General features: G+C 41.1%; 1 protein-coding gene across 1 annotated transcript in view; it reads right to left on the reverse strand.

Moving 5' to 3' along the window:
• Positions 1-15,964, reverse strand: part of LOC136886712 (uncharacterized) — a 141,363-nt gene that overhangs the window by 78,406 nt on the left and 46,993 nt on the right. Inside the window, exon 3 of the mRNA XM_068230926.1 lies at positions 9,857-11,592. Coding sequence (XP_068087027.1) covers positions 9,857-11,592 — 1,736 coding nt within the window. The remainder of the gene's footprint in view (positions 1-9,856; positions 11,593-15,964) is intronic.

A 15,964-nucleotide genomic window follows, 5' to 3' on the forward strand; every position in this document is an offset into this window, starting at 1 on the left:
GAGAGCACCGTGCTGCCCTCTTTAGATTTTTTTTTTAGATTTAGATTTATTATTTTTCTTTAGATCTACAGTAATAATACCCATTTGATCCGTTATAAAGAAAAATAACAATGTCCAGCCTAAGCCAAATTACATACTACTAACTTGGTGGACCCTACACAGGCGGAATACCGGACAACCATGCAAGGTTCCACCCCTAGCTAAATCTGTTAAGCTGCCTCTAACATGGACGGATGACCGGTTCACATGCTAGGGCACCCCCTATCTCTAAATTAAGCCTATAACTAATTACAACATTAAATCTATACTAATCTATCTTAAGCTGCCTCTAACATGGACGGATGACCAGCTCACATGCTAGGGCACCCCCTACGTCTAAATTAAGCCTATAACTAATTACAACATTAAATCTATACTAGTTCTAAATCTATACTAATCTATCCTAAGCTGCCTCTAACATGGACGGATGACCAGCTCGCATGCTAGGGCACCCCCTACATCTGAATTAAGCCTATAACTAATTACAACATTAAATCTATACTAATTCTATCCTAGTACCTCTTATCATTAACTAATGAATCAAAACCAATACTGTCTCAATACACATAAATACACCTTCACTTGAATAAATACCCTCTAAACTTCGCTATCTTTCCTAATATCCATAAATACACCTTCACTTGAAAAAATACCCTCTAAACTTCGCTATCTCCTTTAATATCCATCCATCGAACTCAACAATCATTCACTTCATTTCCATGCCACATATCATAACATATCTACCTCTTATCATAAAGACACCTTTACTAGAATAAATACCCACTAAACTTCGCGATCTTTCTTATCATCCATTCGCCACCATGCCCCTGCTGAACATACACACAAACCTTTGCACATTCCATTCCTCCTACATTTCCTCTACTTGTCTCTCTCAGGGTTGCTGATTCCATGCTTCAGCGGTATTATGAATGTCACAGACCCCATACACGCTAACCTTAGCACATTCCATTCCTACTACATTTCCTCTACTTGACTCCCTCGTGGTTGCTGATTCCATACTTCCGTTGCACTCACATTCTGCTAATACGTATTCTACTCATGTTGCAACGTTATCACTGCACTACCTATCTATTCCTGCTTATCTTATTCAACCATGCTTAATCTAATTAAATAATCATCTAAAACCAACTTTGCTTGCCGATTTACCATTAACTAATAAATCACTTACCAATACCATTTAAACTTCGCTACCTCTCTTAACATTCATCCATCATCGTCATACTTAACACTTCAATTCCAGTCCTCATTCACTTTACAATTATAATACACATTAAGACATCTTTACTTGAATAAATACCATCTAGACTTCGCTACCCCTCTTCTCATCCATCCATCGAATTCAACAATCTATCCATCTTATATCTCAAGTCTCATTACTTGAATAAGTACCATACAATTACAGTACACTTAAAAACACCTTATCACCTCGCTACCTCTCTTATCATTCATCCATCATACCATACACATGCAGATACCATCACTTCTTTACTTTAACCATTACAATGCCCTTCGAACTCAACAATCCATCCATCTTATATCTCAAGACACCATTATATGAATAAGTGCCATACAATTACAGTACACTTAAAAACACCTTATCACCTCGCTACCTCTCTTATCATTCATCCATCATATATCTATTATCATCACCTTTCATATTTAACACTTCAATTCCAGTAGATACCATCCAACCTCCTTTATATCTCCAAACTCGTAACAATTACACTACACATATAGACATCATTACTTGAGTAAGTACCATCTAAACTTCGCTACCTCTCTTATCATCCATCCATCTAAACTCTGATCCAACTTCTAAACATCAATACATATCTATCTCTTATCATTCTTCACTTGAATAAATACCCTCTAAGCTTCACTACCTCTCTTATCATCCATCCATCGCACTCCACAATCATTCTCTTCAATTCCATACCACATATCCTTACATATTTACCTCTTATCATTAACTAGTAAATCACTCATCAATACGATCTCCGTCATGCCATCACTTGAATACCATACACTTGGTCTATCCATCTTCTACCTAAAGACACCATCACTTCAATTACAATTATACTACACATACAGGCACCATTACTTGAGTAAATACACACATACAAACACCACCATAACTACGCTTCTGTCCTCCATCATAGGCAAACTATGTTACTTACTACTGTTACTTGACTTTTTACTTCTCGTAATTATTCCTTCCATTTTTCCTTTTTTGTCCCATAGGTCCTTCAAACTCAAGCTTCTCCCTTTGATCACGGCACTTCTTACTTCTGCTTCCTCCATCAAACCATTATTCTCGCTCCGATTCTGTCCGCTTGTCTTCCCCTGTGGTTCTTTTTCTTCCCTCGCGCAGACTTCCGACACTAATTCGTCCATTAAATTCCTGACTACTTCCATCCTTCTTGCATTTACTTTTTCTTCAGCTCTTTTCATGATCTCTTCCCAGGAACCCCATCTACTCAGTGTTCCTTCATTTACAGTATGTACATCAGCCCTGGTAGTTTCTTCTTGCCTCGAACTGTCAGCCCTGCTAGTTTCTTCTTGCCTCAAACTCTCATCCATTAATTTCAGTTTCGATATTGTCCACTTACGGGTCCAATTCCTGTCGCTCACCACGAGTATCTGACCACTAATATACGCTTTCAATCCCTGAATTTTTGCTTTCACAAGATGTTTCTTAAGAATTTTAAAATTTCTACTCTCTTCTCTTCCGAAATCTCTCTTAATTCTAATGTTCTCACACTGTAGATTACCAGCGTTCCTTATCACTATGTCTGCCATCAATGAAGATAGCAGCGACACTTTTATGGGCCTGTGCCCTCCCACCTTGCCAACTCTCTCCACATTGTCTATATCTACCTCACTGAAATTTATTTTCATTTTTTTTGTATAACATCTACCACTTTGTAAATAATGTCCACTTTAGATTCTGCCTTGTCTTCCTCCACCCCATAAATAAATATGGATTTCTTCTTGCGCTCCTGTCTGCAGAATTCGATTTCTTTCTTCAGGTTTACCATCTCTTCATCCATATTTTTTATTTTCTCTCTTAGTGGCACCAGTTCTTTCTCGCTGCCTTCTATCATCGCCTTCGTATTCTTCATATAATCCTGGATCCACTGTCTCGTCTTTTCTTGCTCCTGGCCTTGTTCTTGAAGCATTTTCTTTAATTGTTCAAACGGACATACCTCCTGTATTACTTCTCTTACTACTTTCCTCATAACCTCTACGTCTACCCAATTCATCGTATCTATCTCCTTGCCGACCGCTTGACCTTACCGCTTCCTCACTCTTAATCCACTCCACTCAGCAGGCGCACGCCACACGACACGTCCGTCCTCCTCACTGGCTTAAGCTAGACTGCTGCCCTCTTTAGCTACTTACCTTTGAAATGTGGTGGCGGCAAATTCTACGCGCTCTTGTTTGGAAACAAACCCATGTGCTTTTCTGACAGCTGTAATCCGCCATCTTTAGTCTAGAGAGAACAGTGCTGCACTCTTTAGTTGAAATGTGGTGGCGGCAAATTCCACGTGCTCTTGTTTGGAAACAAATTCTACGTGCTCTTCAGCTGTCATCCACCACCTTTAATCAAGAGACCACCGTGCTGCCCTCTTTGTGGTGGCGGATAATTTGAAAAATTCTTTTTGACAAGCAGCCATCTATAATCCAGAGAGAACAGTGCTGCCCTCTTTAGCTACTTACCTCTGAGGCGGTTAATTTGAAAAATTCTATTTGACAAGCTGCCATCTTTAATGAAAAGAGCATCGTGCTGCTATCTTGCGGGTAATTTTTACGTCACAGCTGTCATCCACCATCTGCATTGCTAACCTTAGTGCTGCCCTCTTTAGCTACTTACCTTTGAGGCGGACTATTTGAAAAAATCTATTTGACAAGCTGTCACCCGCCATCTTGCACCGCAAACCTCGCGCTGCACTCTTTAGTTGAAATGTGGTAGCGGATAATTTGAAAAAAATTCTTTTTTGACAAGCAGCCATCTTTAAACTACAGAACACCGTGCTGCTATCTTTATCGTAGTAGCGAGCAATTTAAAATCTAGATGCTTTTTTCTAACAGCTGTCATCCGCCATCTTTAATTTAGAGAGCACCGTGCTGCCCTCTTTGTGGTGGTGGTAAATTCCACGTGCTTTACAAACCCACGTGCTTTTTGTCATCCGCCATCTTTAAACAAGAGAGCGCAGTGCCGCACTCTATGTAGTAGCGGATAATTTGAAAAATTCTTTTTGACAAACAGCCATCTTTATTCAACACAGTTACCGCTATCTTACATCGCTTACCTCGGTGCTGCACTCTTTAGTTGAAATGTGGTGGCGGTAAATTTGAACAAGTTTAATCATACATCGGGGGAGCTAGAGTAAGCACGTGCTGCAGTGATGACGTCATCATGCATGTTTAGACTTGTCCGTTTTCTTAAGAGTAAGTCGGTGTAAAGGAATGTGGTGGTGGTAAATTCGAACAAGTTTAAACATGCATCGGGAAAGCTAGAGAAGGCACGTGCTGCAGTGATGACGTCATTGTGCATGTTTAGACCTGATCGTTTTTCTTAAGAGTAAGTCGGTGTAAAGCAACGCAATAAGTACAACATTTTTGAATGCGATCAAATATTTATTTACAAATGTACTACAACAGTGTTCGTTTTTGCTGCTGACAAGGTTGGTATGCTTCTGAAATGCCTCCTGCAACATTCAAATTAAACAAAACATTTAGAAATATATTATACTAAGTATGTTATGCTTTACAGAGAAGATCATTTACTCCTTACCTTGTTATTCCTTTTCGGAATCATCATCATCATGAGGTACTAGAGAAAGTTCATTCATACACTGTGTACAGTGTTCAATCCTCGGATTTGGACCATCCCAATCTCAGATCGCAGCGCAAGAGAATCAGTCTCGAGCGAGAGCGTTGGCCATCACTACAGCCACAGCATTTGCCTGATGTGAAAATGGGAAGCAACAGAAAACCAACTTCACGGTTGCCGACTGTGGGATTCGAACCCACTATCTCGCGAACGCAAGTTCACAGCAGCGTGACCCTAACTGCACGGCCAGCTCGCTGGGTGTAATCATATTTAAGTCCTTAGTAGTTGAGGCATTTATTTTACATTCATTTTCTCTCCAGGGGAATAAATATAAATATGCAAAGAAGTTAGTTTGGAAACAACTGATGAAGAGGATGTTGTATATCAGCTGCATCAAATGCACATTTTATATCATCTCAGTAGACCCCTAACAGACAGGTTTTTTTAAGTACGGTATATCAATATTTTGTTGTGGGATATTTTATTCAATGAAAATTACCATTTTACATCTTTACAGTGCTGATGGCTGGCTCAGCTGAGCCAAAACATGTAGGCCTACAATTTGAAATATGTTGATTAAATAATCGATAAGATTATAATGTGTAGTACTGGATAGGTAGAAATCTTATATTTTAATTTAGATACTAGTCAATACAGAACTTTATATATGAATTTCATTTCTTGCAAAGTAAGTTTCTCTCATAAGCTCATATACAGTTACGATGATGCTGTTTATCCCACCCCCACTGCTCTTTTCATGAACATTACTTTGACCATATCAATTTTGGTTAAACCACCAACTGTTAAGATTTTCCTGTATGGTAGTAATTCCACAGGTTAAGATTGGAGCTATCGTGTTAAATAGTGACATTGCCATGATCATTTATTGGTTATGCTTTTAATGTTGTACATTGCTCTGATAACTGCTGCTGACCTCTCTTATTCTTATATGTGAATATTGAAGGATGTTGCAATTGTCTGCAGTGGGATTCCTAAGTACTGCATTTATATTTCTTTACAATTTCTAGTGGGTTATGGTAGCTAGTAATGTTGTTCAGTTGCACATTTTTTCCCTTCCTGAAAGTTATCTGTACGGTCTTCTCTTCAATGACCGTTAGGTCATTTCTCCTAGACCACTTCTTGAGTTAGTCAATTACTACTTATACTGCCGTCTTGATTTTGGAGCAGATCACTATGTTGTGACATTAACTCTCTACAAACAGCTGACAATAAAACAAAAATGAGGGATTAGATTCCTTGACTCTGATTGGCAAGTTCCTACTGACAATTTGACTATTCTTTCAGTGTAGCCAACATGAGCAGAGACTTTTAACTTTGAGATACAACACTAATCTAAACTAGTGTCAGAAATTGACTGAGAAAATGGAAGCATGTTTAAACTAAAGTTAAACTGGTTTAATTCACTTTGGAGAAAATGGCCCTAAAAGTCAAATGGTATTTGAAGGTGATTATAGACTCCTGAACAGAAAACAATCATGCTTTTATTTAATTGGATCTTGCATAGAATATGAAGATGGAGTGTAAGAGGTGGTGGAGGTTTGAGATTAGAGTAATTCACCAAGGTAGATGTTCAACAAATTCTTTGAAACTATTTAAGAAAAGACAAGATAAACCACTGATAGGCAATCTACCACCTGGGCAAATGCCCTAAATGGAGATCAGTGATGACCGAATGTGGCACACGCTTTTCCCAATACCACAGGTATTCATAAATGCATCAAGGAGTGAAATGAGGCATTTCTAAGGACCAACTCGCAACAAAAAAATTCTTTGTTGATAGCGGTGTTACAATGTAAAGATTGGACTGTATAATGCAAGTGATCTTCGCATATTTATAACACTTTTGGCTAGAAGTGTACCGAGTGACACACTCTCGGTTCATACGGGAATTAGTGTTGATTTGTGGTGACAGGCCTGTTATGATATTGGTAGTTTTCCTCCTCTACTTAGCTCAACATAACATTCTTCTAAGGCCTGACCGTCAGATTACTTCTTTCTGCCCGTGTGATGTAAAAGCCAATTCTGTGTTTTCACTGAAACTAAGACAACACTTAAACAAAGTAAGCCAGTTACTTACTGCAGAGGATATCTTTATAAGATTGAGGCAAATATAAAGTAATTTGATGGATATTACGTAATTAATCTCAAACCAGGCTTTCCAATTTTAAAGCCGATTTTACACTCAGGAGAATACAAAAAACGCACTAGGCCAAGTAGATCTCGGCCTGTCTCATTCACTGCTAATGCAGTCATTGAATGTTCCACTTGTGCTCATTTGCATTCGCAACCCTATTTCAAAAATAAGATTCAAACAATTTCTTGACCTTTCTGGGTGGATCAGTGCAGGAACTGAATAAAGTAGACCACAGAAAATAGCTTCTACAAAGGTATGACAATTTTTTTTTTTACAAGTTGTTTTACGTCACACTTACACAGGTAGGTCTTACAGCGACAATGGGATAGGAATGGGCTAGGAGTGGGAAGGAAGCAATCATAGCCTTAGTTAAGGTACACTCCCAGCATTTGCCTGGTGTGAAAATGGGAAACCATGGAAAAATATCTTCAGGGCTGCTGACAGTGGAGTTCGAACCTATTATCTTCCGAATACTGGCCGCACTTAAGGGACTGCAGCTATCAAGCTTGGAGAAAGAAATTCATAGTTTTCCTCACTAAAGGAATGTTACTTCTTGCTGAAAGTGTGAACGTAGTGGTAATGTAGCAAAGCATGTACATTACAGCAAAAAGACTGAATTAATTGAGGGTGATGGATGACCTGCATACAATGTCAGACTGCTTCTCCTCACAAGGCCACCTACCTGGATGTTGTTATACAGCACTGGCCTAGCAGCCGACTGTCCCCAGCTTGCAAAGAGGCTTCAACCACTTTTCTTAGACGATACTATGGTTTTTTTCATTCACTACCAACACCACTGTACTAGACTCCCAAAATATAGGTGAACTGCGATCCGCACTCAAGAACATACGAGGTAGTAAGCCGCTAGTAACCCCACAAGGAAGATGGGGGCTGGGGCTTGCAAAAACTTGCATTTTATGGTTTTATTACCAAACGATGGGGGCTGTAAATAAAGTACTGGCAATATTGATAGAACACAGTATTTAATGAACTAACAAATACAATGCATTACATTCTTTCAATGCAGTCACCCATAAAGACCATTACCTTTTGCCAAATGTCAGGAAGTCATTGGGGACAGCTGGCAAGGCATTCTCTGTTGATGATAGCGACACAGTGTTCTACTGTGCGGAGTACAGATGCCACGTCATGAAACTGGTTGCCATGGAGGGGTTCCTTCAACTTCCGAAACAGGTCGAAGTCACAAGGATTCACAGTGTTCCAATATCTCTCAATGCCATCTTTACAATAAGAGCTTGACATAGTTTGCAAAATGACGTAAGGTGAGACTTGCGATAAATGTGGGCACTGGTGTCAAATAGCGGGGCGGAAGATATCGCTACAGAAATTGGCAATAGTAGTCACTGTTGATGGTTTGTCCCTCAGATGCAGCATGCGTAAGAATAACGACCTCCTAGTTGTCTGCCACAATCAGTACAATCTTCACCTGACTGTGGACATGGCAAACCTGGGTGACTCCATTCATTTACCTGATGCTTTAATTCAGGCTCGTATCCACATCTCATCAATGGCGACAATACAAAGTGCACTAAGTTTTGCAGTGTGAATGAATGCTTTAGATTTTTCAAAATAATTTCCACCACACTCAATACACTTCTCTACACATCAAAACCAGTCACTGAACCAACTCTGCCACTTTTCTTCGGTTACATTTTCACACTCTTGATCCCATGCTGCCAGAAGCTGCGCGTCGGATGCAAAACACCGCCCTTTCAGCTTCATCTTCACTTCTGGGAAGAGTGCAAAGTCACAAGGGACACGATCAGGACTCTATGGAGGGCGATCAAGCACAGTCAACCCTGATCTGGCAAGAAAATCCATTGTTACATTAGTACGATGTGCTGGAGCATTGTCATGATGCAAGAGCCAAGTGTTGAGTCGTGACCTTGGACAGAGCTGGTTGAGAGCCTGGATGGCCCGAGGCAGACAAGTCTCATCATACCACTTTGCAGTAAGTCCTTTGTGTTTCTAGCACAACCCGAGTCAGGATGCCCCGTTTAGTGAAGAATACTGTAATCATCCTTTTCTTCACTGACCTTGACTTTCACACAGTCACAGGAGTACACTCATCTTCCAACTGCCACACCTTGCTCTGAGATTTTGTTGGGACATCGTAATAATAAAGCCAAGTTTTGTCACCTGTAACAATGCTAGTGACGTCACGCAAAGTCCCATTTTCAAACTGTTTTAGCATTTCTACGCATTTGTATGCTACAGAAATTAATTTCCTTTCTTGCGGTATCTCATACACTTTCACACAGTAAGCTTGTGAGTTTTTCAGGAGGATGTGAGTCAGTGCATACTGGTGCCATTTCTGTACGTCGGTGAGTTGATGTGGAACCATGGGGACACAGTTTTCCAAATGTTAAGGTACTTCATCAGTAGGTGACACACCACTTGGTGAAATCAACACACTTCAATTCAATGCCAACCAGCAACAACACTCCCAAATGGATGCCTGTAAAATGCACACTACACATTGGCAACAGCATCACCTGACTGCTCCTATATCACTTGTATAATTTATTTGCATAGGTACAAACATTAGCACCAATGACATCCACTTCCAGATCACCACAAAAGACCAGAGTTCTTTTTACCAGCACCTTTCCATAGTAAGATTCGCTACTGTTGTAGCACTGATACCCCAGAGGGAGGAGGAATGGCCCAAACCTACCTCTGAGTAATAGGTAGTAAACTGCACATTACTAGCCGCGGATAGAGGAATAGAGGCACTAGATTACTGTTGCCATGTGGACCTTTGTATGTTCAAAGTAACTTACTTGTTCAGCAAGCACTGTTCTAGAAAGTGTACCACCTCCAGGAGACCGCACTGCTTAGCAAGGTCCAATGGAGTGTCACCATAACTAGTTTTAACATTGAGACTAGTGTGGTCAAGAGAGGTGAGATGTTTTACTACCTCAAGGTGACCCCAACGTGCAGCGAAGTGTAGTGCAATGTAACCATAACTAGTCTTAACTTTGAGGCTAGTGGGGTCTCGTGCGGTAAGGTGCTTTACTACCTCAAGGTGACCGCACTGTGCAGCCCAGTGGAGTGGAGTGGAACCATCACTAGTTTTAACTTTGAGCCCAGTGTGATCTAGTGCGGTGAGGTGCTTCACTACCTCCAGGTGACCGCACTGTGCAGCCAGGTGTAGTGGAGTGAAAGTAGCACTCGTCTTCATATTGAGACTAGTATGGTCTAGAGAGGTGATGTGCTTAACTATTTCAAGGTGACCATAATGAGCAGCCCAGTGGAGTGGAGTGTAACCACCAGCAGTCTTAACATTGAGACTAGTATGGTCTAGAGTGGTGAGGTATTTCACTACCTCAAGGTGACCCTCCCTTATAGCCAGGTGTAGTGGAGTGAAACCATCCCTGGTCTTAATATTAAGGCTAGTGTGGTCTAGACTGGTGAGGTGCTTCACTACCTCAAGGTGACACTCTTTTATAGCGAGGTGTAGTGGAGTGAAACCATCACAGGTCTTAACATTGAGACTAGTGTGGTCTAGAGAGGTAAGGTACCTCACTACCTCAAGGCGACCCTCTCTTATAGCCAGGTGGAGTGCAGTGAAACCACCCTTAGTCTTAACATTGAGACTAGTGTGGTCCAGAGAGGAGAGATACCTCACTACCTCAAGGTGACCCTCTCTTATAGCCAGGTGGAGTGGAGTGAAACCATCACTGGTCTTAACATTGAGGCAAGTATTGTCCAGAGTGGTGAGGTACCTCACTATATTGAGGTGACCCCACTGAGCAGCTGGTATAAGAGCACTGCTCATCACCTCCCCACTCCTACCTCCCTCCTCCACCAAGTACCTCACAACCTCCAAGTGGCCCTCTTTGGCTGACAGGAGCAGTGCAGGCAATCCTCGAATGTGAATGCCAATATTCACGTCAATGTCGCATTTTCCAAAAGAGAGACAATCCTCTCGACCCTGAATTTTCTCCTCTTCTATCAGAGTCTTCACGACATCCAGTTGCCCCCTCTCCGCAGCATGGTTCAATGCGGTGCGCTTCCAGTCCACACATGGATTTCTTGCAAGAAGGAAATTCACCACATTGATATATCCCACTTCAGCTGCCCAATTTAGAGTTTGTTGAAGGATCCAATGTCCTGGATTGTACTGGGAGAGCAGTTCCTGCCAATGTGGTCCTTCCTCCCTGTCCCGCAACTCCCTCTCTCTCTGGCGAGAAAGTTCCTCTCTCTTCTTACACATCAGCTCTCGCTGCTCAGCAATCTTTTCACTGTCCTTACAGGCTTTCTCCACCTTCTGCACTCTTTCCTTACATGCTTTCTCCACCTCCTTTACTTTCTTCTCAAATGCCACCTCCCGTTGTTCTATCAAAGTTTCTCTCTCTTTAAGTACTTCTTCCCACATCTTTAGGTTATTCTCCCTCTCCTGAAGATTTCTCTCCAGTTCTTCAACCTTTCTTTTGCCTTCTGTCAGCTGCAATTCCCTCATCTCCACCTGTTCCACCAGGGATCCGTGGAGTGCAGCACACAGTTCACATCGAGTCTGCAACAAACAATAACACCACAAATTAACAAATAGTCCTCCCAAGTGCCAGTTTACATGGGGTCACTTTTAGTGACAATGGCCACTAAGAATTACCAGGAGGGAAGTGGATTCAGTTACAAAGGGAAAAAGGACATAGCAACTTTAATATTTTTTCTAGTAACTTAAGGCCAGCTTAGTAGTAACGGAGCCAACTCATGAGCAATGAAACAAAGAAAGAATGGTGGTGTACCGATATGTTTGGAGCTCCAAACATATCGGTACACAACCTCCACAGCAACAACAATAACAACCATATAACGTGCATAGACGAGAGAGGTGTCACCACCAACTGCTCTAAAATTAAACCCTATCTTGCTGTATATATACATCTTACCTAACTACATCAACAGTTGAATTGCACAGTACTCAATTTTCAAATTTTTATGACAAGAGTTCTTATAACATACCAATACAAAGTATATCAGCCATACAACATTCTCGATATTCACCTAATACAACTTAATCAACACAAGAACTACAAGAGGATTGAAGAATGAATGCAACGCAACATGAACTCAAATTTTAATACACGTTTTTAAAATATACCATGTTTTAATGTGTTCAATGTGCTATATTTTTTAGTGTCTTACGATGTGGCATATATATTTTAATGTGTTTATGTACTCATGTCCATGCTCAATCAATAAGTTTTAGTTTATTATAATCATGACCACTTTTAATCAGAGATATTTTAAAGCAACATACTGCAATATATTTTACTTCCATTTTTCATTAGACATCCGGATGCTCTAACGTAACATCTTTGTAATTTTGTCTAATGACTGTAAATTTGTGTGCTAGCTGATGATGGTCAACATAGGCCGAAACCGGTACTAGTGCAATAATTCATTCACAATAAATGTAGTGATCGGTGGAACATTTTTCTTGTCTATTACATGATCTGTACATTCGAAACCTTTTCAGCAAAGGAGATGGAGAACTCCAGAGCAGCCATACATTTGAACTTCCTCTGAGTCTCTGGATAAGTTCTCTTATCCAGAGTTTTGATCTCTGGATCTTTTTCTTCTGCCTAAACGTGGGACATTCTTTAGAAATGGGTGCATGCAGACCTGGACAGTTACCGCACACAGATGGTGGTGTACAATAGACAGCAGGTGCTCTTTATTTTCTGCACATTTTACAGGTTGTCGAACCTTGACAATGTAATTAGGTGTGACCAAATCTCTCCTAATTATAACACATCATAGGTGCTGGTATGTATGGTCAAACAGTTAGGCAGTGTATGGCAACTTTGATGTGTTCAGGCACTTGCTGGGCGTCAGAGGTCAAAATGAAAGCGCCCGTATCGAGTAGCTTGTCATTTATACGCCTCTTTAATCTTTTCACGTCGGTAACCCCCCCCCCCTTCCCGATGTGCAAGATTCTTGATAATATCATCGTCGGAACCTTTACCAAATCCCCGAGGAATATAACTTCTTTGCAGGAGTTCAGGTATTTGTGCTTCTTGATTTTGATAGGCAGAGTACCGAACATTGTAGCCTAAAGTAACTGCCTACTTTGCTCAGCTGACGTTGTCTTAATAAGAACAGATTCGTCACTGAGCTTTCTCATTTCCTCTACTTCACCATGAATGATAGATTCTACAGAATTGCTGATCAAGAAAGGACTTTCGGGAGAAAAAACCGACCGTCAATCGAGGTACCTGCTAATCACTTTCTGCAATCAAAGCAATTGGCACATACCTTTTTTTCTCTTTCTAACTTTCTCTGACACTGTTTTGAGGGTGCTACCCTTTGCTGTTTTAAGGCCGGCAGCCTTTTCTAAATTAAAACCAAGACTAGATTCCATGCATGATCCCGCTCATGCCGAGGTAAGGCTTCATACTCCAGAGGGTGCTTGGTATCTGGAGGGGTTCGCTAAGGACTACTCTCCCTGTCGCCATGCATCACCTTGCCACAACCCCAAATTTGTGATTGGGGGAGGATGAAACCTCCATACAAACTTATTCTGTCCGAGGCAGAGGGGTTGGCTAGACAGTAAAGAGATATTAAATTTAAGAAATTTAGAATAGAAAGGTACAAACCTGCAACCCCACAGATGTGGTAAAAGCGGTAGAAAAAGAAGAATAGAAAGGTAGAAATATAAATGAGGAATACAGAGCACAGACACCCCTCAGGCAACTTGGGGGGACACCCTTGTTAGTGTGGCTCTACACCGAGGCATGAGTAACCCTAAGGGGGCAGAGCCCACAGGACCAACAAGCACACAAGTCCCCACATCAATGTCAAGGTCATGGTGCCCGTAGAGGGGGAGGAATGCCCGAGGCGACCACTCGATATGAGTTTGTTGATGCCTATCAACTATTCTCCTGACCACCTTTTGAGCAGACTAAAGCGGAAGTGAGTGCATAGACCAGGGGATGGCGCGGGCGACAGGGGAAGCGCCTACGGTGTTGTCACACGGTAGGTGAGGGGGCAAGCGGGGTGCGATACTCAGAGCGAGTTTTGGTAATGGTGCGGTGAATGTGGAGCTGCCATACTTACTCAGTGGATGTCCTGAACATGTGGGTGCAGTTCCAATCATAGACTGTTTAAAACAGCAGTGAGAGAATTGTATTGGTGTGCTTCGCTTGTACAAAAACAGTGTATGTGCGTATTGTGTGCTAATTCATAATTCCTGTAGTCTTCTTGTACGCCTGTAGGTTTCTTCTTACTCGTTATTGGATATTATTGTGCTATGGATCCCGACAAAAATTCACCAGACTCTTATCAGTTGAAGAAACGCAAGATCTTTACGTCCGGGGAGAGAAATATGATTCTGCCTGTTTGTAAGCATTTCCGAGCGAATAGTATTGACGGCGGGATTACTTTACCTTGTGCGCTGACCCCAGCTCTGATTCCAACTTGGATGTGCAGCCACATGATAGCAACACAGTTTAATTACTGCGGCACAAGGTAAGCTGACGCTGAAACCTCCTGCATGATAATAATAATATGTAATAATATTTTTTATAAAAATATTGTTAATAATATATAATTAATTTATTGAAATTGTGCTGGACAACGCGGAGGTGGGACAGGTTTTCGCCTGGATCCCCAACTTCATCTGTCAGTTTCAAGTTAATTCCAGTACAAGTACATAATCCTCACTCCTCTCGCTTGTTCATAAATCGCTTGTAAGTAGCAGCTCATTTCAATCAGGAATCAGGCTATACATTTAGATAATAATAGTGAATAATAAATAATAAAATATTATATAGGCCCTATATATATACATATTGATAATAATAATAATTTAATGAATGTAATGCTTACTGTTTATGTCAAAAGAATTCGTTCGCAATGCTTTAAGCGTGAAATTGTAGTTAGTACATTAAAATGTTGAAAGCCTCCGTGGCTCAGGTGGCAGCGCGTCGGCCTCTCAACGCTGGGTTCCGTGGTTCAAATCTCGGTCACTCCATGTGAGATTTGTGCTGGACAAAGTGGAGGCGGGACAGTTTTTCCTCCGTGTACTCCAGTTTTCCCTGTCATCTTTCATTTCAGCATCACTCTCCAGTATCATTTAATTTCATCCGTCAGTCAATCAATGCTCCAGAGGAGTGAGACAGGCTTCGGCAGCCGGCTCAATTCCTATCCTCGCCGCAAGATGGGGCTCCATTTATTCCATCCCTGACCCGGTCATCGACTGGAAAACAGATTGTAGGTTTTCACATTTAAAATGAAATTCAGTAAATCAATTGTTTAAAGATGTAAGCCGTTAAAAAACTGTATGGGATTCTAACATGCATATGTTAATGTATTAATTATTTTAAATTCATTCGAGGTTCAATCCTTGAGCTATGCTGTATTATAGTGGTGGAGTACAACTTTGAATCGCGCGCTGGCAACCACGGCGAGTGTGACGAGACAATGACGTTACTTCTGCTTTAGTCTGCTCCAAAAGTGGTCTGCCGGAGAATAGTAGTAACAAAAACATTCATGTTACCCTTTCATCCACTGTATATGTGGAGATTACCAGCTGAAACTAAGGATAATATAATACGGAAGACTATTTTGCTTAATAAAAGATTTTGCAACAGGTTCTTCTCTGTTCAAACACATGCTGGGCGTTGATATCTGTTATGGTCATGTGCCAATTGTATGCTATTCCTTCAGAGTAAGCTGTTCCAGAAATACTAGACAAGCCACTTACACAGTTGTTTACCACATATTCTCAACCTTCTTTCTATAGTGGAAAATGACGATTTTGGAGACTTTTATACTGGATTTGCAGAGCGAGTTGGCTACACAGTTTGGGTCACGAAGCTGTTAGTTTGTATTCGGGAGATTAAGGGTTCTAGCCCCACTGTCGGCAGCCCTGAAGGCGGTTT

Source organism: Anabrus simplex, chromosome X (assembly GCF_040414725.1).
Source record: "Anabrus simplex isolate iqAnaSimp1 chromosome X, ASM4041472v1, whole genome shotgun sequence".
NCBI classification, from domain to species: domain Eukaryota; kingdom Metazoa; phylum Arthropoda; class Insecta; order Orthoptera; family Tettigoniidae; genus Anabrus; species Anabrus simplex.